The 23,687-nt window shown below is 47.1% G+C and overlaps 1 protein-coding gene across 2 annotated transcripts; it reads right to left on the reverse strand.

Moving 5' to 3' along the window:
* Nucleotides 1–199: 199 nt before the first annotated feature.
* LOC147090564 (zona pellucida sperm-binding protein 3-like) lies at nt 200–22,759 on the reverse strand. 2 transcript variants are annotated; one of them, XM_085977310.1, is made up of 9 exons: nt 22,312–22,759; nt 21,661–21,776; nt 21,470–21,573; nt 21,202–21,379; nt 20,974–21,100; nt 20,470–20,558; nt 20,266–20,387; nt 428–562; nt 200–349 (listed from the first exon to the last, which is right to left on the reverse strand). In XM_085977310.1, exons 1-9 carry the CDS (start codon nt 22,711–22,713, stop codon nt 225–227), a joined length of 1,398 nt encoding a protein of 465 aa, XP_085833436.1. In that variant the 5' UTR covers nt 22,714–22,759; the 3' UTR covers nt 200–224. The 2 variants fall into 2 exon arrangements, with proteins under 2 accessions (XP_085833436.1, XP_085833435.1); XM_085977309.1 differs by lacking the exons at nt 20,266–20,387; nt 20,470–20,558; nt 20,974–21,100; ... (2 more) ...; nt 21,661–21,776; nt 22,312–22,759 and adding exons at nt 634–755; nt 838–926; nt 1,339–1,465; ... (2 more) ...; nt 2,015–2,130; nt 7,765–8,203.
* Nucleotides 22,760–23,687: the final 928 nt, after the last annotated feature.

Consider the following 23,687-nt stretch of genomic DNA (forward strand, 5'->3'; position numbering starts at 1 on the left):
AGTTGCTGTTACTAAACTAGTGAAATGGGGCAGATACCCCAGTAGCCTGATACCTGGTGAAAAGATTAAACACTCAGGAGGCATGCCACTGGGTCAAGAATCATTAATGGAAGTAAATAAATATGGAAAACTTCCTGTATTCAGAATGCAAATCCCCAGCCTTAATCAATGACCAAATGCAAGCAATAACCATGACAGATTTGCTAATTTCACCACTTTATTAATCACAAGTTGTTGCGCAGGGTTTGCTTGTGTTTCCTGTACAGGAACAAGGCGATCAAAGAAGCAGAGATCAGAGAGACAGCAGTCACAGTCAGGGCCACCATCAGGACCACCTCAGACTCCACACCTAAACAGCAATGAGAAACCAACAGTGAGTGAAGGAAATACTGAGGGGGAAATGGAAACTAGCAGTCGGCCAACTCACCACCTGGAGACCTCTCCTCCATCCGTTGCTCAACCTCATTAAGGGACTCGGTTGCCAGGTCTGTCACATCAGTGTCCAGAATGACCAGGGGTCCAAGGGAGGCCTCACCCTCCCACTTCAATTCAGCATCACTCGCTGCAATATCAAACATTCCAGTTAGAGAGGGTAAAGGGCAACCTCCAACATCTAGAGAATCAATGTCCTACCAGCTTCAGGTACAAGATCCCTCTTTCCTCTGGAATCAAATCCAAACTCCCTTGTGGCACTGCAGTTGCCCAAGTGACAACAGGCACAAACGTCACTGTTGGATACTTCCAATGGGGTCCAGCTAAACAAGAGAATCAGTTTCACAATCAGGTTGGGCATCACTTCCCCACACAACACATCCCTGAGGGAGAGGGGGCACTTACACATTCTGCATCTTCTGGAAAGTACAAGCTTTGCTCATGGAATCTCTCTGATCCACTGCAGCAACCTTCAGGTGACAGGAGATGAAAATCTGAGGGACACAGTCAACACAAGTCATTGTATAGTGACTCCCTCCCAACTTGGGAACTCAATGAACAGGTGGATTCAGGGGACAAGTAGCAGAATGGATAGCAAGCTGGCTAGAAACAGAGAAAAGTGGTTAATGTTAGTGATTCATAGGATCACAGGATATACAGCAGAGGGAATTCAGGAGAAACTTCTTTACCCAGAGTGGTGAGAATGTGGAACTCGCTACCACAGGGAGTGGTTGAGGCAAATAGTGTAGATGCATTTAAGGGGAAGCTAGATAAATACATGAGGGAGAAAGGAATAGAAGGATATGTTGGAGTTAGATGAAGAGGGGTGGGAGGACACTCGTGTGGAGCACAAGCCAGTTATGCAGAATGGCTGTAAATACTTTGCAATGGTCGGCTTCCTCTTACCAAGGAACGGTCATCTCCAAAGAAGCGGAACGCATCCAGGTCAAAGTGGAGCTTGTCCAGCTCACGCTCGTCTCTTGGCAACACGAAGGTTGAGAAGGAGTCCTCAGCTTTGCTGTCCAGGAGGCAACTGAAGAAATAATTATAAAAAAGGGACATTGAGTGAATCAAGAGAAGCCATTGAGACAGGACTAGCTGGAGAAAGCAGAGCGCTCCTTACCCATTGTAGTCAATGATGCTGTATCTCGGGGTGGAGTCCGTGTCTGGGCTTAACGTAGCGACACAGCGATCAATGTAGAGCTTCAGGGGCATGTGGTTGGTCATTGAAACAGAGGCCTCAATGTGAATGAGGTCACCCAGGTAGTAGACAGTCGAGGTGCGCTCTGTGAGCCAGTCATCTGAAGTACAAGAGGGACAAGGGTTGGAGACTGGGTACAACTGCCAGTGGGTGACTACAGGAAGTCATTCCCCATCCACCCATCACATACCATTCATTAGGCGCAGAGAGAATGACAGAAGCCCCTCTCCAGACTTGGTGGAGCTGAACGGGATCCAGGTGGGCTTGATCGGGTCACTGCTCACATTGCCCTTCCTGGAAAGACAATGGAGCCATTTTAGGACAAGGTCAGAGAACTACACCAGCTGTAGACGTTATTCGCGACAGTGTAAAGAATCTTACCTAAAATAGTGGCACTCAATGGGAACGACAGCTCCATTAGTTCTCACAATGACAGATCCATGGGCCTTGGGGGTGTGGTTCAGGTGGGTGGCGTAGACCAGGAAATCTCCAGACATCTGAAAGACATCAGGTTCAGAAATGGACAACATTCTACTCAGGTGGTTGGAAGTTGTGCAGCCTCAGCAGCTAAAGCAAGGAGGGGGATTGCAAGCACAAGACAGTTAAACAGAATAAAGATTCAATGAAAGGACAGCTTCACTTCAATAAAAGGAGCCACAGGTTGATAATTTAGAACAATGAAAAGAACAAGATTAAATCCTCATTTAATCGCAGCTCCTCTGTATTCTATACAGAGAGAGAGAGACAGGCAGAGACAGAGACAAAAAAAAAACTGAATATTGTAGATAACTGAACCATTAAACTGAATCCCCAGGGACCTGAAAATCCACAAGACAAGATGTATGGAAGGAAAAGTTTGAAGAACTAAGTGAAGGCTCAAGGCCAATAGGGCTGAGATCACAAGGTTGGAGACTCAGGAAGACCAGTTAAAGCGAAGGACAATGCATAATTCAACACAAGTCTGAGGATTTAAAAGCAGGGGACAGGAATCTCCTCAACATCAATGACATTTCACCAAAGGTAGGTGTAGTGTATGTACCCGTCTACCTTTAAGGGAACTATTGAATGTAACCGTTCACCTTTAAGAGAACTACTTTAGGTGTGGCACTATTTGTTTGGCTTCTGTATACTGTAATACCGATAGTGACCACACCAGTATATAAGTGTTGTGGCAGGATTGCTGGGGCAGATTCGCCCGGACCTTCGAATAATAAAGACCTGTTTGTTTGTTACTCCTGAAGTCTGTGTCGTTATTAACCGCACAACCCACAGACTTTACAGTGGCGACGAGTCCGATCGTACCCTGCGGCAAGACTACCAAAGCAGCGAAGAGCGTCGAAGAGAGGCAACCGCCCTCGTCGTGCTGCTGGGAGAAAAGACGAGGCTGCAGCAACAGAAAGAGAAAACACAAGGCGGCAGCAACAGAAAGGAAGCAGACTAGCAACAAAAGTTCATCAGCAACAGGCACTGACTACCCTTTTACCACGGTGCGGAGTGAGCCGATCAGCAGGAAACAAGGCGGCCGCGGAGACTGTGAGTAGGGGAAGAGGTAGAGAATATCCGGAGGATAAGGGCTGTGCACTCGACCACGGTCGAGGGGGGAACGGAGCCGGTCAGAAAGTCGGGTCCAACGGCGTCGTGAGACAGTCGGACCTCGATCGGCGGGAAAAGCCGGGCAGCGACCGCAGCCACGAAGCGCTGAGACTGGGAGTAGGCGCGGGAAGAGAAACCCAGCCGCAGCCGGGGGAGGGAAACACCGGTCTGCGAGAGGGCTGGGAGGCGAACAGGAACCGTGCGGGTGGGAGAGAGAGACAGAGCCGAGCAAGGGGAGAGAGACTGCGCGAGAGCCAGTCCAGCGGCTGAGCTGTCCTCCACCAACGGGGTAACCAGAGCCGGTAGAACCTAACGTGCGGGAGAGGGAGAGACAGAGCCGAGCAAGGGGAGAGAGACTGTGCGAGAGCCAGTCCAGCGGCTGAACTGTTCTTCACCAACGGGGCACCCAGGGCCGGTAGAACCGAACGTGCGGGAGAGAGAGCGACAGAGCCGGGTACGGAGAGAGAGGCTGCGCGAGAGCCAGTCCAGCGGCTGAACTGTCCTCCGTTAACGGGGTGTACCCAGCGCCGGTAGAGCCGTGCGGGCGGGAGGAAAAGACAGAGCCGAGTAAGGGGAGCTGTGCGAGAGCCAGCCCAGCGGCTGAACCTGTCCGCTGTGGGGAAAGCGTACCCCTTCCACCAGGAAGAAACGCGGGAAGCCGCCATTAGGCGGAGGAGACGACAGAAGCGGGAAACCGCCATTGAAGGGGGCGGGGAGAGAAAGGAAGAGCGGGAAACCGCCATTTTTGCGGGAAAACCGCCATCTTAACTGACATACCGCCAGTGAAGTGGGCGGGGAGAGAAGGAAAGAGCGGGAAACCGCCATTTTCACGGGAAAACCGCCATCTTAAAAATAAACAAATAAATAAGAATACTTAAAGAAATACTGGTGCTGCTCCCAAGGGAAGAAAGATGCCTAAGCGAGGGAATATTAACGACTTTAATTCTGAAATAGAAGACTGGGCCACGTACGTGGAACGCATAGAGATCTATTGCGAAGCCAACAAAATAGAGGAAGACGACAAGGCGATAACATTGCTAAACTCGATGGGGGCAAAAACATACGGGCTCTTGAAGCATCTAATAGCACCAAATAAACCAGCGGATCAGACCTTCGAAGAGATTGTGGCTGTGCTGAAGGACCACTTGAACCCCACACCGTTGATGCTGGCTGAACGATTCAAATTCTACGCAAGAACGCAGAGGAAAGATGAAAGCAATGCGGAATATTTGGTCGAACTGCGTAGGCTAGCGAAATACTGCCAGTTCAGAGGGAATCTGACAGAAGCGCTGCGGGACAAGTTCGTATGCGGATTGTCCAAAGAAGGGACGCAGAAGCGACTACTGGAAGAGAACGACCTCACACTGGACAGGGCTGTCCTTATAGCTGCATCGCACGAAGCCGCAGCGAAAGGAACGGCGGAAATGCAACTAAAGGCGGCGGCACTCGGGGTGGACCAAATTACTTCAAGCACAACAAAATGCTACCGTTGTGGGAAGACAACGCATGACCAGAATCAATGCTGGTTTAAGAACCAAGAGTGTAGGAAATGTGGCAAACTGGGTCACATCGCGAAGGTATGCCGGTCCGGGAAAAAGACCAACAATCAAAGGAAGCCACCACAAGAAAAGTACAACAAGGTACACAAGGTGGCTGAGAAGAGTTCAGACGAACAGAATTCAGACTCAGACCCAAACAACCAGGAGCTGGGTAGTCTGAGAATCCACAATGTGGGTAAAGAAACGGATCTACAGACCATCTGGGTCATACTAAAAATAGCTGGAGTCCAAGTAAGAATGGAGCTGGACACTGGATCAGCTCTATCAGTCATCAACCGAAGGGACTACCACCGGCTATTCTCTCACCTACCTTTAAGAAATACCAAGTTCGTATTACAGACATACACGGGGCATAACGTATACCCCGTGGGGAAAATAAGAGTCAAGGTGAGAGATAGGGGTAAAGAACACCCAAGAATGAACTTGTACGTATTACCTGAGGGAGGACCACCACTTCTAGGACGGGAGTGGATTAAGAAAATAGACATGGAATGGCATTACCTAAAAGCCATAATGAGGGAGGACTCGGTGCAAGCTATTAGCTCAGATTCTGAAATGGATGATGATAAGACCAATTCGAATATGGAAGACAAGGCTAAAAGGGACTTGCCGACGATGGGGAAGTAAACGAAGACATGCAGAAGGACTTATGGTACCAAGAAGAATAAAGCGGCAGAGCAGAACTCCAGGTTGACAGAGAATTCTGAGCCTGTTCAAGCAAAGGATTCATCCACGACGGAAGAACACCGAGCTCGGACGCAAACTTATGTCAAAGTACGACAACAATTAGAACAGTTGCGTGACCGTCTCGTACAAGAGATGAAAAATATGGAAAAGTTCTGGGACACCGAATGGGAGAACCTGGAAAGACTACAGAGACAGCTAGCTCAAGCAGAGAGCGACCATAGAGCCATCGTGGCCAAATACCAATCACATTCCCCTGATGCTGTTCAGGAACTAGAATATTTACAGAACGAACCAAAGGAAGAGGAATCTTCAGGAAGCCAGGATTTTATTCCAGTTCTTCTCTACGACTCCTTACAAGCAGAGTGTGAGAAGTTGAAAGAACAGTATGAACAGGCCCAGGCCACAATTCTGGAGGGGGTTAACTCGGCAACCTCCGAAAAGCTAGTTTCAGTAGAAGCATATGAACAACTAAAGGTTGAACATGAGCAAGAAGTCCAAAGGCTGCAGGAAATTCTTGATGAGCTCAAGGTCAAGACAGACTCATCGGTAGAAGTTCCATCCATAGATGAGAAATTAGAGGTGAAAAACATGGCAGAGCATGAAAGACAGGATGTCCAAGAACTCATAAAAACATTGAAGGACACCCAAGACAAATATGAGGCGGCAATGACCGAGGTTCAACAACTTGAAGAACAGATTCAACTGGGAATCCTTTCAGTGGAAGAAAAGGAAACTGTAAGAATGGTCCCTGAACATGAACTAGAGAGCATCAGGGCGCAACTTTTCCGAGCGCTGAAAGCCAAAGCTCAAGAGGAACAGAAGGTGGAAGTATTGGAGGAAAAGGTGGATGAAATGGAGAAGACTCTGATCCACCGTGTTCCCAGGGAAGAGTTAACGGTCAGCCAACTCCTTCAGATGCTGAAGGACAAGACTCTGCAAGGGGAACAATCTGAACACGAGCTTCAATCTTCAGGGGGAACGAGTTCGGAGCTCTCAAAAGTCACGGAGATAGCTGAGGTGGCAACACAAATTTTACAAGGATGCCAAAAGTACGTTGAATCACGTCAAGGTGAACAGAAGAATGTGGAAACCGTTACTTCAGTAGAAGGATTAAATAGCCTGATAACGCAATTCCCGATGGAAGGGAAGGTATTGAACTCACAAATGAGGTCCGTCGTGAAGGAATGGCAGATAACCCAGGAAGAGCGGGATGAATATGAATGCATGAAGAAGTCTTTTCAAGAAAGATGTCTAGGGAAGGAACCACCGTCAGCTAACGTCCAGACGGGTGAGGAGGAAGAAGAAGGCTCTCTCGCTGGCCTAACTCAGGACGAACCCGAATATTACCACGACCTGTTGAGTGACACAGAATATTACGAGGATGTGGTCTGGCCAGCTTGTGATGAAAACTCCCGAAGTGCTGAAATCCGGATGAAGCACTTAAGGTCTAAGGAACATAGAGAGTTGGTGGCGCTACAGCTGGCAGCCGAGAAAGGAGCTCCGAGAGTTTCAAAAAGGCAGAAAAGAAAAAGAAGAAGCAGAAGATAATAACTGCCTAAAATATTAGCACTTCTACCATCTCAGGCGGGACACTACGAAAGGAGCTAAATTAGTTGAAAAACTGGAAAATGTCAAGACAGCCAGTTGGTTGTAAAAGTCCGCACTGCTGGTTCAACAGGACGAAAGTTCAAGCTGTTACGTCAAGAAAAAGGCTATGGAGGAGTCACGCTAGCCAGGTGAACCGGCGACACCAAAGAAATGTTGTTCGGAACGAGTCAAGATCAGAGACTGAATCTATGAACTGTTTCCGCAGAGACTGAACCTGTGAACTGTTCCCACCGAGATTATATCTGTAAATTGTTTTATATGACATTGACTCCACCGAGATTATATCTGTAATTTGTTTTATAGGAAGTTGAAGATATGTATGTTTAACGGGGACTCTAAGTAATAAGCTAAAAAGGGAGGATTGTAGTGTACGTACCCGTCTACCTTTAAGGGAACTATTGAATGTAACCGTTCACCTTTAAGAGAACTACTTTAGGGGTGGCACTATTTGTTTGGCTTCTGTATACTGTAATACCGATAGTGACCACACCAGTATATAAGTGTTGTCGCAGGATTGCTGGGGCAGATTCGCCCGGACCTTCGAATAGTAAAGACCTGTTTGTTTGTTACTCCTGAAGTCTGTGTCGTTGTTAACCGCACAACCCACAGACTTTACAGTAGGAATAAAGAGTTGGGTCTAATCCATACTCCAAGCTTAGAGCAAGAGTTGAGGAATCACATTACCTTCACTCTGCTGCCACACTTATGCAGCCCATAATCAAAGAGGACAGTGTGGTTCTGAGAGTAGATCCCAGTTGGCCGACAACCTGCCGTCCCCAGGGTCAGGTCAGCAGCTTTAATCAGGTGCCTGGTTCCAAATAAATCCATCTGTACCCTGACCAGCAGGTTGTGCTCTCCACACTGCACCCTCACAGTCTGCAGTGGAGACACACTGCGCCCCTCAGACACACTGAAACTGGAGCCAAAGGGAGACCCAGGAGAAGGGACTCGCTGAGGCCCAGGGGTGGCTTTTACTCTTCTCCATGGAAACCTCTGGCCCCCAAACTGTTGCCAAATATCAGAGGAACAAACAGCTCCAACTAACACCAGCACTGGGAGCAAACCCCTCACTACAAAATCCCCCATGATACTAAACAACTCAACTATCCCTACACCCATCAACAAGCACCTTTTATACACACAACCTGCAGTCACATTGAGCCAATTAACCCCAAGCTCCACAATTTCTACCCAATGACAGAACTCATGTATTTATTGCCAGGAGGGCCTATTTTAATTCGACGAATCAGAGTGACTCTTTTGATTGGGTGGTTACACCAATCAACTGTACACTTTTATGTGTGGGTGATTAACCAGTTAGTCTGTAAATAAATAAAACTTTAAAGGAACCTGAACAAACTAATTTCAAATTTGATTGCTCTTTTTGATTAAAGCAATTGACTGTAACTTAAGAAAACATTCAACCAATAGGGGTGCTCCTTTGGTTAAACTAATCAACTGTAAATTAATAAAACTTTTAATAAAACTTGACAAAAAAAGAAAAAATAAGAAGAATAAAAAAAGGGAAAAAATGCCAGAACTGATGGATTTATTGCCACGAGGGCCTATTACAATTTGGTCAATCACCCCCACCTGAAAGAGTCGCACAAGGGCACATTTTGATGGGCACCATTAATACAGTCGTCATCCACTTTGGATCGAAAAGGATAGATCAGCGTACTTTCCCAATGGTGAAAAGCTCGGGATTTAGAAAGTTAAGGGGTGATTTGATTGAAGTTTTCCAGATATTAAGGGGAACCGATAGGGTACACAGAGACAAACTAATTCCGCTGGTTGGGAGTTCAGGACAAGGGGACATGGCCTAAAAATTAGAGCCAGATCTTTCAGAAGTGAAGTTAGGAAACACTTCTACACACAAAGGGTGGGAGCGGTTTGGAACTCTCTTCCGCTAACGGCAGTTGTTGCTGGGTCAATTGTTAATTTTAAATCTGAGATTGATAGATTTTTGATAACCAAAGGTATTAAGGGATATGGGCCAAAGGCGGGTATAAGGAGTTACGTCCCAGATCAGCCATGATCTCATTGAATGGAGCGACAGGCTCGAGGGGCTGAATGGCCTCCTCCTGTTCCGATGTTCCTATGTCTAATGTGGATTTTTAAAAATTGAGCCATAAAATGACATGGGCTGTCCCGGTGTCATCAACAGAGGAACGAATTTACACCTGGCCTCCCTCTTTATGGTGGCACAACTGACAAAGGAACTCAAACACAGAACGTTCTTTCGACAAAACAACAGGAAACTCATTAAAGTAAATCATAATTATATTACTCGTGTCAATAAGACTCTCCATTCCCTGCGGTGCCCACTGGTCACGGGAGTCCTCGAGTGTACCAGTGGGCATTGCCCGCTCCATCTCCAGGGAGCCTGGCACGCACACACTCGGAGTCCAATGGGTTTTCCAGAAGCTTCTACAAATGGTTGGATGCGGACGGGATCATTGCCTCATTGTACCGGATCGAAAAGTTGGACCTTAATCAGTTGATATGTACTGTGGGACATTAGTTTGGACAGACACTTTGTTCTTGTTAGTGGTGTCCTGTCTCTTGTGGGGAGGACCTCTTATAGATGATCAGTATGGGACTGAGCTTCACCCATTGCCCCTAACTCGTAGTCTGTAAAACAGGACAAGCTCCCCCGTCCCTGCTGATAACAGAAAGGACATCACGAGGGAGAAACAGTCTATCCAATTAAAACCCCAAAATAGAGGCAAAGGCACTCTAAGTACAATTGTCCAGTTTCATACAGACTGATCAAGGGTGTGATGGGAAATGGAGACTGTCACACTGGAACAACAACACCAACTTGTCATCATATCGCACCTTTAATGCAGAAAAACATCCCAAGGTGCCAATGGTGGAGTGGAGGAAGGGGAGGATCCAGAAAAGACCAGAGCTGTGGGAACATGAGATCTGAGGGAGGTGGTTAATAGGGTGTGATCCTCTGAGGTTGGGATTTGGTACCTTGTTTGCGCAGAGCAGAGGGAGCTTTACTCTGTATCTAACACGCGCTGTACCTGCCCTGGGAGTGTTTGATGGGACAGTGTAGAGGGAGCTTTACTCTGTATCTAACCCCGTGCTGTACCTGCCCTGGGAGTGTTTGATGGGATAGTGTAGAGGGAGCTTTACTCTGTATCTAACCCGGCTGTAACCTGTATCTAACTCATGCTGTATCTGCCCTGGGAGTGTTGGATAAGACAGTGTAGAGGGAGCTTTAATCTTTTTCTAACCCGTGCTGTACCTGCCAAGGAAGTGTTTGATGCGACAGTTTAAAGGTAGCTTTACTCTGTATCTAACCCCGTGCTGTACCTGCCCTGGGAGTGTTTGATGGGACATTGTAAAGGGAGCTCTACTCTGTATCTAACCTATGCTGTACCTGCCCTGGGAGTGTTTGATGGGACTGTGTAGAGGGAGCTTTACTCTTGTAGGGGGTGGTGGTGTGGGGTGGCGCGTACGCCCAGTCAGTTATGCCTCTGACTGTTTGTGAGTGGTTTGAATCGCTCCCACGCCCCTGGGTTCTAGACACCGGACTTAGGTACAGGCGGCGATACAGAAAAGACTCGAGTACACAGGTGGTTTGGATGTGAGAAAACCAAGATTTTTATTGAAACAGAAATTAACACAATCTTATGAGAAGTTACTAGTATAAAATTACAGGCAAATACGAAATAACTATACTTATACAGGGAATGGGGAACACACGGCACATCGAGGGAAAACAGCTATCTTAACAATCCCCTTATCCTTATCCCACCCCTTATACCTAACTAGATTAAGCTATGAGGGGCCAGAATTCATGCTCGCCAATCCAAAGATAAAAGCCAACTGTTGACGAGTGTGAATTTTGAAGTCTGGTTTCTGGTCCTTCTAGGTACCCTGTCGCCACGCGGTCTTCAGGGGTGCGGTGCTGGGTCAGCTACTGCGACACACCTTCTCCCCTCCACGACCGTCGTCGTCTCGTCTCGATGGGTTGTCCTCTTCTCCCTCGGGCGGTCGTCGACGGTAACGTTATATTTACCGGACAGTCACCAGTCGTTACCGTTTAGATTTTACTAGCCATGCACCAACGCCTGTATATTCGTTGTGGCGTAGACACCTGCGTTATCGCATTGTTCAACAAGATGTTTGTCTTCACCGTCCTCAAGGACTTTCTTCCCCAAGCGTCAGCTTATAACTAGGCGCTTGGTTTACTTATCGATACGTTTTTCGCTGCCCTGCTCTGCCCTTATCGAGTTATCATCTTCTTCGTCTCCACTCGTCTCGTCTCGTCGGACTACTATACGAGTCCTGGGCTACCTGCTCAACTTCGTCTCGCCCCTTTCTGCGGCCTGGGCGTCCTGGATGGCTGTGGACCTGGGCCTCGCTCCCCTTCCTAACAGTTGGTATGGTGTTACTGGCAACTGAAAATCTGCTCCGGGGAGAGAACCCGCCATGGGGCCAGGGCACGAGTACAAGTGGCAGCCCAAGAGGCCGGAGCCACGAGAGCAGAGTCAAGGGCAAGAGCAAGAGAGCAAGAGAGAGATTGCTACCCGGGGCCTTCAGTTATACTCCTCACGATAACCCTTATCTGCGCGCCAAATCAGGTTAGTTCTTTGTCCCAATCTTGGCGGGCTAGTTTAAATAATTGTCGCAATCTAAACTAACTGTTTTTAGATGGCCGGTAATCGCACCTACTGGCCCGAATTCTGAGTTGTTTTGTTATTAATACATCTTAATCGGCCTGACCAGCCTCGGTGGCTTCCCTAAGCTGTTTCCGATTATTTATGCAAACAACTTGATGGCCTTAAGTATAGGCCTAACTGGTTTTGGTCTGCCTGCGATTTGGCTTAAAGCATAATTCAAAGTCCTGTCTGCTTTTCAAAAGACAAAAGTCTCTCTTCACAGAAACTGCAGCTTTGGTTTCGATTTCCCAAAAGCTGCTTGTGCCACAGAGACCAAGCTTTTTAAATCTTGCAGGCTTTTGGCCACGAGGTGCGGACACCATCTTTGGGTACCCTTTTTAAAATGTCCACGCAGGGTCCCTTTTATTAATAATAATCTTGGGGAAATGTGGAAGTTTTGCGAATCTTACACTCTGTATCTAACCTGTGCTGTAGCTGCCCTGGGAGTGTTTGATGGGACAGTGTCGAGGGAGCTTTACTCTGCATCTAACTCGTGCTGTAACCTGTATCTAACTCGTGCTGCAACCTGTATCCAACTCATGCTGTATCCTGCACTGGGAGTGTTTGATGGGACAGTGTAGAGGGTGCTTTACTTTGTATCTAAACCCCCACCCCACCGAGCCCTCTATTTCATTCTCCCTCATCTATGCTACCAGCCTCCCTTACAAATGAACAGGAGGAGTCCATTCAGGCCCACGAGCCTGTTCCGCCATTCAATTCGATCATGGCCAATCTGTATCTCAACTCCAAATGTATCTACTTCAACCACTCCATTTCCACATTCTGTGTAAAGAATGTCCTCCTAAATTCTTAATTTGATCTGTTAATGGCCATCTTATATTCCTGCCCCTTTGTCCTCACCATCTTGTTGCAGTGGTGCCTTGTTACACCGCCCACTGTTCAACTAAGCAAAGCATTCAACTCACGTAAATCAGACAAAAACCTGACAGAGTCAAAGGAGGAGACATTAGGACAGGTAAATGCCTGGACACTGATGTAGGTTTGAAGCAATGTATTAGGAGGAGAGGTTGAGGGATTTAGGGAGAGAATGTCTGAGCTGAGGTGCCAGATGTCTGAAGGCACGGCCACCAACAGGGGGTGATGGGAGGTGGGGTGGGCGAAGGATTTTGGGCGGGTGGGGGAAATGCACCAGAAGCCAGAGTGCAATGAAAAGATAATTGATCTTTTACCAATCCTCTCAGCACTGTTTGATTCCACTAACCACCCATGTGTGATGGTGGGTGGTAGGTTACATCACTATATTCAAAAAGGCAATTGTAACTCACCTTTAAGGGATGTTAAATGTGGAATAGAGCCAGCAGAGTGACAGTACCAGGCCAAGACACACCCACCACCAGTGGACATGGAGCAAGATGGCCAATTAAGGAGATGCTGCTTTGGTCTAGTCCCTTAACCCCGATGTGGGACTAGAACCTTCTCACAGCGGACTCCTAGCTGGGTGTCTGTAACCCCATCTACTCGCTCTAGAAAGATGGCAGAAACTCCCCATCGCTTTCATCCCTTTACAAAGGTCACAATATTAATGCAGAGAAGCTGGGATTGTTCTCCTTAGAGCAGAGAAGGTCAAGGGAGGGGTTCAAAATGGTAAGGGTTTTAATTAAAGTAAATAAGGAGTAACGGTTTCCACTGGCAGAAGGGTTAGTAAATAACGTCATTGACAAGAGAGCCAGAGGTGAGGTGACGAGACTTCTAATATAAAGAAGAAGTTGTGATCTGGAACACGCTGCCTGAAAGGGCGGTGGAAGCAGATTCAATAGTGTCTTTCAAAAATGGGAATTGGATAAATACAAAGAGGTGAAAATGGCAGGGGTATGGGGAAGAGCCGGGGGGAGTGGGACTAATTGGAGAGCTCTTTCAAAGAGCTAGCACAGGCATGATGGGCCGAATGGCCTCTTTCTGTGCTGTATGATTCCAGTTGCCATCCTATTAAGGCCACAATCTTATTCCAGGTGCAAATGCGTACTTTCAACTATCAAAAACTCAGTGTGTGGTGAAATTGTCAGTCAAATATAGGCCTCCAAAACTGGTCTAGTGTCATTTAGACAACTTAGTTCAAACCACCATGACAGTGTATTTAAAATCCAGTTCAACACCAAAGACTGTAACTCAACCAAGTCACATTTCAATTTTATTGAAGCATTTTTTGACAAATAAAGCAGCTCAATTGAGTGAGAGGATTCAGTTGTGTTTCCTGGACAGTAGGAAGTCCACCAGAGAGGTGGAGATCAGGACCCCAGCTGCCAACGTCACAGCCACGACCAGAAGTAGCTCAGAACACACATCACCTGCCGAGAACGAGAAGCCAATATGGAGTCAGGAGTCACAAGACTGGAATTGGGTTTTCATGCAATCAAAACTCACCACGATAAGAACTCGGAACATCCTCACGAGTCCCAACAGCTTCACTATCCACCGAATGAACTAGGTCCAGACCTACATCCAGAACAATCAGAGGTCCAAGTGAGGCCTCACTCTCCCACACAGGCTCAGACTCTGCAACAATTAGTTCCATCCAGTTACAAAACATCCTTCTTCACCCTCAACACCCAACACACCAAGCTCAGATGGGACCTCCCTCCTGCGCCTGGAGTGTGGTCTTCCTCCAGATCGCAATCTCTCGCCCCTGCAGTTGCCCCCATCACAACAGGCACAAACCTCATTGGATCCTTCCAGCAGGGACAGGTCCAACTCGTTCACCAGGGACCATCTAAACAAGGAAGCAAGCCATCGGTCAGAATGCATCCATACGCCAAAAAGAAAGAGGTCCACCATTCGGGGGTAGATTCCTCTCACCGGTTGGCTGGCTTCTGGAAGGAACAGACTTTGTTGACCGAATCCGTCCTTTGATCTGCCGCAGCTACTCTCAGGTGGCAACTGATGAAGATCTGCAGGAGACACATCCAGGAGTTACTCAGCGTCAACGCTCACCGTCTTACCTTCCAACATCTGGCCAACTCTTACCAGGTCCCTGGCATCCTCAAAGAAGCGGAACGCATCCAAGTTGAACCGGAGCTTGTCCCGGTGATCTCGCGGCGACACAAAAGACAAAAGGGAGTTTTTGCCTCGGCTGTGTCAACAGGCAACTGGAGAGAAGGTGGGAAAGAGCTGCCCGATTGCCTGCCTCTCTTCCGCGGCCACGTTCGCGCCCGGGTGGCCCTGGATATGGAGTACGCGGAATCCACTGGCACGCTTGAGGCCTTCCGCGACCGGTGGACGCCGCGGAGAATGGAGTGCATCATCACCCCCGGCAACCAAATTTTAATTTGATTTGTTAAGGTTCCTTTCAAATTTATGTTAATTTACAGACCTTATCGTTTGCGACCCTTTAAAAAGGGAGCACGTGGTTGACTTTTAATAGGCCGTTGCCTATGATAAAGAAAGAGGCAGAGATTGGGTTGACCTTCTCCAAAACCATCAATAGGAAGACACTGGGTGATGTCATCAACCAAAAACCAAACCAAAGTGCCCCCATTGGGTGGAGAGCTTTGGGAACCATCGGCCCAAAGTCGCCTGTAAAAGAAAGAAAGACTTGCATTTATATCGCGCCTTTCACAGCCTCAGGACATCCCAAACGCTTTACAGCCAATGAGGTACTTTTTGGAGCGCAGTCACTGTTGTAATGTAGGAAACACAGCAGCCAATTTGCACACAGCATGCTCCCACAAACAGCAATGTGATAATGACCAGATAATCTGTTTTTAGTGATGTTGATTGAGGGATAAATATTTGCTGGGACACCAGGGGACAACTCCCTGCTCTTCTACGAAATAGTGGCCATGGGATCTTTTACATCCACCCGAGAGGGCAGACGGGCCCTCGGTTTAACGTCTCATCCGAAAGATGACACCTCCGACAGTGCGGCGCTCCCTCAGCAGTGGCACTAGAGTGTCAGCCTGCATTAATGTGCTCTCGTCACTGGAGTGGGACTCGAACCCACAACCTTCTGGGAATACCGCACCTATCATGAACTCAGGACGTGCCAGGCTCCCAGAGATGAATCTTTTAATTCCTGGAGACTCTGGGACAATCCTGGAGGGCTGCTAACCCGAGCACAGACCCACAAAATAATACAGCAACTGGGCTTTGATGGCAGCTGTTTACGGGGTGAGGCGAGGTGTGCTGGCTGTGTATAAAATGTTAACTGGTTTACTCAAACAAGCACTTCTGTGATTATACATATTTATTGGGAGACTTCAGTGTGAATGCACATCAACTTTTTGTATGTTGTGTATGAGGCTTTGTGTAGACACTCACTAAACCCAGGCGAGACTGACTGCCACATCTCCATTCGCCTGTAGTCTCGACTATTCCAATGCTGACCTTCCACGCACTACCCGCCATTTACTTGAGGCCGTCCAAAACTCAGCTGCCCGTATCCTAACTCGCACCAAGTCCCATTCACCCGTCGCTGACCTACATTGATTCCCGGTTAAGCAACGCCTTGATTTTAAAAATTCTCATCCTTGTTTTGAAATCCCTCCAACCTCCTCCAGCCCCACAACCCTCCGCAAGCTCTGCGCTCCTTCAATTTTGGCCTCTTGAGCATCCCCAACTGGGGAATTTATAATGGGGAACAAAGAAATGGCAGACCAGTTAAATACATATTTTGGTTCGGTCTTCACAAAGGGGGACACAAATAACCTCCCAAAAATGTCGGGGAACATCGGGATCCGACGAAAGGGAGGAACTGAAAGAAATCAGTATTTGTAGGGAAATGGTGTTAGGGAAATTGATGGGATTGAAGGCCGATAAATCCCCAGGGCCTGATAATCTACATCCTAGCGTAATTAAGGAAGTGGCCCTAGAAATAGTAGATGCATTGCTGATCATCTTCCAACATTCGATGGACTCTGGAACAGTACCCATGGATTGAAGGGTAGCTAATGTTACCCCACTATTCAAAAAAGGTGGTAGAGAGAAAACGGGGAATTACAGATCTCGGTAAGCCTGACATCGGTAGTGGGGAAAGTGCTTCAGTCCATTATAAAAGATGTAATAGCAGAGCACGTGGAAAACAGAGACAGGATCGGACAAAGTCTACACGGATTTACAAAAGGTAAATCGTGCTTGACTAATCTACTGGAATTTTTTGAGGATGTCACTAGTAAAATAGATAAGGGAGAACCAGTGGATGTGGTGTATTTGGACTTTCAGAAGGCTTTCGATAAGGTCCCACATAAGAGATTTGTATGTAAAGTTAAGGCACATGGGATTGGGGGGCAAGGTACTGACTTGGATAGAGAACTGGTTGGCAGATAGAAAGCAAAGAGTTGGAATAAAAGGGTCTTTTCCCTGAGTGGAAGGCAGTGACTAGTGGGGTACCGCAGGGATCGGTCCTTGGACCCCAGCTAGTCACAATATATATTAATGATCTAGACAAGGGAACTAGATGCAATATCTCTAAATTTGCAGACGACAGAAAGCTGGGTGGGCGTGTGTGCTGTGAGGAGGATGCCAAGAAACTACAGGACGATTTACATGTTAGGTGATTGGGCAGAAGCAATAGAACGTGGATAAATGTGAGGTTATCCACTTGGTGGCAAAACCAGGAAGGCAGATTATCTGAATGCATTTCCCCTTCTCCCAATCTATTGCCAACGAGACCTGGGTGACCTTGTGCACCAGTCGCTGAAGGAGGAATTTCTTCACCCACAGCGTGGTGAACCTGTGGAATTCTCTACCACAGAAGGCAGCAGAGGCCAATTCATTAGATATATTCAAGAAGGAGTTGGATACATTTCTTAAGGCTAAAGGGATCAAGGGGAGATAGCAGGGGTCGGGTACTGAATTTGGATGATCAGCCATGATCGCCTTGACTGGCAGAGCAGGCTCAAGCGGCCTACTCCTATCTTCCATGTTTCTATGTAATCGCTCCACCATTGGCAGCCTTGCCTTCAGCTGCCTGGGCCCCAAACTCTGGAATTCCCTCCCTAAACCTCTCCAGCACTCCCTCCTCCTTAAAACCTACCTCTTGCACAAGCTTTTGGTCATCTGCCCTAATATCTCCGTATGTGGCTTGGTGTCAAACTTTATTCAATAGGGCTTCTGTGAAGCACCTTGGGACATTTCAGTACGTTGAAGGGGCTACATAAGTGTAAGTGGGTAAGTATTGACAACAGTTCTACTGCAGATTTCAGCCAGCATTCACTGACCAGGGTCAGCCACAAGAGATACAAAACTGTGCTCGTTAAGTTGGTATGGATTCTATCCCCACCTGCTGTTGGAGATCCAGTACGGCAACTGAATCCCAATTGGGGACCTAGTATGTTGGTTAGGGATAATTATATTTTATTGTAGGTCCCAAACTCACGTCAGATGTTTAGAAAGAACAATATTTATACAGCACCATACCCAGATTCAGGATGTCACACCAACACCTTAAACATTCACTCCCTCCAGCACTGGCGCACTGCAGCATCTCGCCAAGGCTTCTTCGGCAGCACCTCCCAAACCCGCGACCTCTACCACCTAGAAGGACAAGGGCAGCAGGCATATGGGAACACCACCACCTCCAAGTTCCCCTCCACATCACACACCATCCCGACTTGCAAGTATATCGTCGATCCTTCATCGTCACTGGGTCAAAGTCCTGGAACTCCCCAACAGCCCACTGACCGACTGGACTAGAAGGCAGCTCACCACCACATTCTCAAGGCTAACTAGGGATGGGCAATAAATGCAGGCCTTGCCAGTGACACCCACATCCCATGAACAAATTAAAAAATGCATTTCATAACCAATGAATTACTTTTGAAATGTATTCACCATTGTCAGAAACATGGCAGCCCATCAAGAGCCTACAAACAGCAATGCGATAATGGCCAGATCATCTTATGATGTCGGCTGATGGATAACAATTGGTCAGAGGGAAGAACTCCCCTGCTCTTCTTCCAAAAGTGCCATAGGATCTTTTACATCCACCCGAGGGGCCAGAAGTGGCCTCGGTTTAACTTCTCATCCGAAAAGATGGCACCTCCGACAGTGCAGCACTGGGAGTGTCAGCCTGGCTTTTGTACTCAAGCTTTCTATAGTGGGATTTGAACCTACGACCTTCCGACCCAGGCTAGAGTGCTGTCCACTGAGCCACGGCCAAGACGGAAAGCCATTTAAGGGGCCTTCAGAGATGCAATTCCTCAGGTGACTAATCCTGCAGGTTAACAAGCCATCGACAGCACAGAAACAGGCTATTCAGTCCAACTAGTCCATGCTCCACACGAGCCTCCTCCCACCCTTCATCTCACCCAAACAGCATATCCTTCCTCCCTCATGCTTAGAGCTCCCCCTTAAATGCAGCTACACCATTCGCCTCAACCACTCTGATAGAGAGATCCACATTCTCACCACTCTCTGGGTAAAGAAGTTCCTCCTGAATTCACCATTGGAGTCATTAGTTAGTTACTACCTTGCAGTTACAAGGGCCTAGTTCTGGTCTTGCCCCCAAGTGGAAACATCGCGATATCTAACCCATCGCACCCAGTCATAATTTTAAACACCCTCAGCCTTCTCTTTCCTTGAGAAGGCAACCCAAACAGGTCAATCTTTCCTAATAAGTCGAATCTCAGTTCTGGCATCAGCCTAATAAATGTTTTGCACCCTCGCTAGTGCTGCTATCATTTTTAGAATATGGACATCTACCCCATTTAGACTCATTATCCCAGTCAGTTATAGAGGACTAAACAACCTCCACTTCTAGTAATAAACTAATCCCAGCATTAAAATTTCCAGGAACGTTGCAATTTCATGGGCTCAATAATCAGTCCCACTAACCTCAATCCACAAGAGCCCCACAAAGCTCCTTAACAAGGGACAAACAGCAGGCCAAGATAACTAGCTCCAGGCAAACACTTCCAAGTTGCTGTTAATAAACTAGTGAAATGGGGCAGATACCCCAGTAGCCTGATATCTGGTGAAAAGCTTAAATACACTCAGTAGGCATGCCACTGGGTCAAGAATCATTAATGGAAGTAAATAAATATGGAAAACTTCCCATATTCAGAATGCAAATCCCCAGCCGTGATCAATGACCAAATGCAAGCAATAACCATGACAGATTTGCTAATTTCACCACTTTATTAATCACAAGTTGTTGCGCAGGGTTTGCTTGCGTTTCCTGTACAGGAACAAGGCGATCAAAGAAGCAGAGATCAGAGAGACAGCAGTCACAGTCAGGGCCACCATCAGGACCACCTCAGACTCCGCACCTAAACAGCAATGAGAAACCAACAGTGAGTGAAGGAAATACTGAGGGGGAAATGGAAACTAGCAGTCGGCCAACTCACCACCTGGAGACCTCTCCTCCATCCGTTGCTCAACCTCATTAAGGGACTCGGTTGCCAGGTCTGTCACATCAGTGTCCAGAATGACCAGGGGTCCAAGGGAGGCCTCACCCTCCCACTTCAATTCAGCATCACTCCCTGCGATATCAAACATTCCAGTTAGAGAGGGTAAAGGGCAACCTCCAACATCTAGAGAATCAATGTCCTACCAGCTTCAGGTACAAGATCCCTCCTTCCTCTGGAATCAAATCCAAACTCCCTTGTGGCACTGCAGTTGCCCAAGTGACAACAGGCACAAATGTCATTGTTGGATACTTCCAATGGGGTCCAGCTAAACAAGAGAATCAGTTTCACAATCAGGTTGGGCATCACTTCCCCACACAACACATCCGAGGGAGAGAGGGGGAACTTACACATTCTGCATCTTCTGGAAAGTACAAGCTTTGCTCATGGAATCTCTCCGATCCACTGCAGCAACCTTCAGGTGACAGGAGATGAAAATCTGAGGGACAGTCAACACAAGTCATTATATAGTGACTCCCTCCCAACTTGGGAACTCAATGAACAGGTGGATTCAGGGGACAAGTAGCAGAATGGATAGCAAGCTGGCTAGAAACAGAGAAAAGTGGTTAATGTTAGTGATTCATAGGATTACAGGATATACAGCAGAGGGATTTCAGGGGAAACTTCTTTACCCAGAGAGTGGTGAGAATGTGGAACTCGCTACCACAGGGAGTGGTTGAGGCGAATAGTGTAGATTCATTTAAGGGGAAGCTAGAGAAACACAGGAGGGAGAAAAGGAAGAGAAGGATATGTTGGAGTGTTAGATGAAGAGGAGTGGGAGGACACTCATGTGGAGCACAACCCAGTTATGCAGAATGGCTGTAAATACTTTGCAGTGGTCGGCTTCCTCTTACCAAGGAACGATCATCGCCAAAGAAGCGGAAGGCATCCAAGTCAAAGTGGAGCTTGTCCAGCTCACGCTCGTCTCTTGGCAACACGAAGGTTGAGAAGGAGTCCTCAGCTTTGCTGTCCAGGAGGCAACTGAAGAAATAAATTTTTTTTTTTTTTTTTTTAAAACGACGGAGTGAATCAAGAGAAGCCATTGAGACAGGACTAGCTGGAGAAAGCAGAGTGCTCCTTACCCATTGTAGTCAATGATGCTGTATCTCGGGGCGGAGTCCTCGTCTGGGCTCAGCGTAGCGACACAGCGATCAATGTAGAGCTTCAGGGGCATGTGGTTGGTCATTGAAACAGAGGCCTCAATGTGAATGAGGTCACCCAGGTAGTAGACAGTCGAGGTGCGCTCTGTGAGCCAGTCATCTGAAGTACAAGAGGGACAAGGGTTGGAGACTGGGTACAACTGCCAGTGGGTGACTACAGGAAATCATTCCCCATCCACCCATCACATACCATTCATTAGGCGCAGAGAGAATGACAGAAGCCCCTCTCCAGACTTGGTGGAGCTGAACGGGATCCAGGTGGGCTTGATCGGGTTACTGCTCACATTGCCCTTCCTGGAAAGACAACGGAGCCATTTTAGGACAAGGTCAGAGAACTACACCAGCTGTAGACGTTATTTGCGACAGTGTAAAGAATCTTACCTAAAATAGTGGCACTCAATGGGAACGACAGCTCCATTAGTTCTCACAATGACAGATCCATGGGCCTTGGGGGTGTGGTTCAGGTGGGTGGCGTAGACCAGGAAATCTCCAGACATCTGAAAGACATCAGGTTCAGAAATGGACAACATTCTACTCAGGTGGTTGGAAGTTGTGCAGCCTCAGCAGCTAATGCAAGGAGGGGGATTGCAAGCACAAGACAATTAAACAGAATAAAGATTCAATGAAAGGACAGCTTCACTTCAATAAAAAAAGGAGCCACAGGTTGATAATTTAGAGCAATGAATAGAACAAGATTAAAGCCTCATTTAAGCCAGACTCCCCAGTATTCTGATACAAAGGAGTGGAAGAAAAAAAACTCAATATTGTAGATAACTAAACCCCCAGTGACCTGAAAATCCACAAGACAGGATGTAAGGAAGGAAAAGTTAAGAACTAAGTGAAGGATCAAGGCCAATAAGGCCGAGATCAAAGTTGGAGACACTCAGGAAAACCAGTTAAAGCAAAGGACAATACATAATTCAACACAAGTCTGGAGGTTTTAAAAGCAGGAGACAGGAATCAGGGTAGGAAAAACAAGTTGGGTCTATTCCAGACACCAAGCTTAGAGCAAGAGTTGAGGAATCACATTACCTTCACTCTGCTGCCACACTCATGGAGCCCATAGTCAAAGAGGACGGTGTGGTTCTGAGAGTAGATCCCGGTTGACGGACAACCTGCCGTCCCCAGGGTCAGGTCAGCAGCTTTAATCAGGTGCCTGGTTCCAAATAAATCCATCTGTACCCTGACCAGCAGGTTGTGCTCTCCACACTGCACCCTCACAGTCTGCAGTGGAGACACACTGCGCCCCTCAGACACACTGAAACCGGAGCCAAAGGGAGACCCAGGAGAAGGGACTCGCTGAGGCCCAGGGGTGGCTTTTACTCTTCTCCATGGAAACCTCTGGCCCCCAAACTGTTGCCAAATATCAGAGGAACAAACAGCTCCAACTAACACCAGCACTGGGAGCAAACCCCTCACTACAAAATCCCCCATGATACTAAACAACTCAACTATCCCTGCACCCACCAACAAGCACCTTTTATACACACAACCTGCAGTCACATTGAGCCGATTAACCCCAATCTCCACAATTTCTACCCAATCACAGAACTCATGGATTTATTGCCAGGAGGGCCTATTTTAATTCAACCAATCGGAGTGACCCTTTTGATTGGGTGGTTAAGCAAATCTACAGTAATCTTTTTTGTGTGGGTGATTAACCAATTCGTTTATAAATAAAACTTTAAAGGAACCTTAACAAATTAATTTAAAATTTGGCTGCTCTTTTTGATTAAAGCAATTGACTGTAACTTAAGAAAACATTCGACCAATTAGGGGTGCTCTTTTGATTAAACTAATCAACTGTAAATTAATAAAACTTTAAATAAAACTTGACAAAAGAAGAAAAAAAAATAATAATAAAAAAAGGAAAAAAAAGACAGAACTCACAGATTTATTGCCAGGAGGGCCTATTACAATTTGGTCAATCACCCCCACCTGAAAGAGTCACACAAGGGCACATTTTGATGGGCACCATTAATACAGTAGTCATCCACTTTGCATCTAAAAAGGATAGACCAGCGTACTTTCCCAATGGTGGAAAGCTCGGAATTTACAATGTTAAGGGGGGATTTGATTGACGTTTTCAAGATATTAAGGGGAACCGATAGGGTACACAGAGACAAACTATTTCCGCTGGTTGGGAGTTCAGGACAAGGGGACATGGCCTAAAAATTACAGCCAGATCTTTCAGAAGTGAAGTTAGGAAACATTTCTACACACAAAGGGTGGGAGAGGTTTGGAACTCTCTTCCGCTAACGGCAGTTGTTGCTGGGTCAATTGTTAATTTTAGATCTGAGATTGATAGATTTTTGATAACCAAAGGTATTAAGGGATTTGGGCCAAAGACGGGTATGTGGGGTTAGGTCCCAGATCAGCCACGATCTCATTGAATGGAGCGACAGGCT

The sequence above is a fragment of the Somniosus microcephalus genome, unplaced genomic scaffold (assembly GCF_052327205.1).
Source record: "Somniosus microcephalus isolate GS21.2 unplaced genomic scaffold, FLI_Smic_1.0 unresolved_chr4, whole genome shotgun sequence".
Classification (NCBI taxonomy): domain Eukaryota; kingdom Metazoa; phylum Chordata; class Chondrichthyes; order Squaliformes; family Somniosidae; genus Somniosus; species Somniosus microcephalus.

Excerpts from the sequence above, each read along its gene's own strand:
- LOC147090564 (XM_085977309.1), bottom strand. The coding sequence starts at position 8,199 with ATGGGTGTAGGGATAGTTGAGTTGTTTAGTATCATGGGGGATTTTGTA. Across the intron at positions 1,466-1,555 it reads AGCATCATTGACTACAATGG|TTGCCTCCTGGACAGCAAAG; the intron begins GTAAGGAGCGCT and ends TTATTTCTTCAG. Across the intron at positions 563-633 it reads GGATCTTGTACCTGAAGCTG|CGAGTGATGCTGAATTGAAG; the intron begins GTAGGACATTGA and ends TTGATATTGCAG.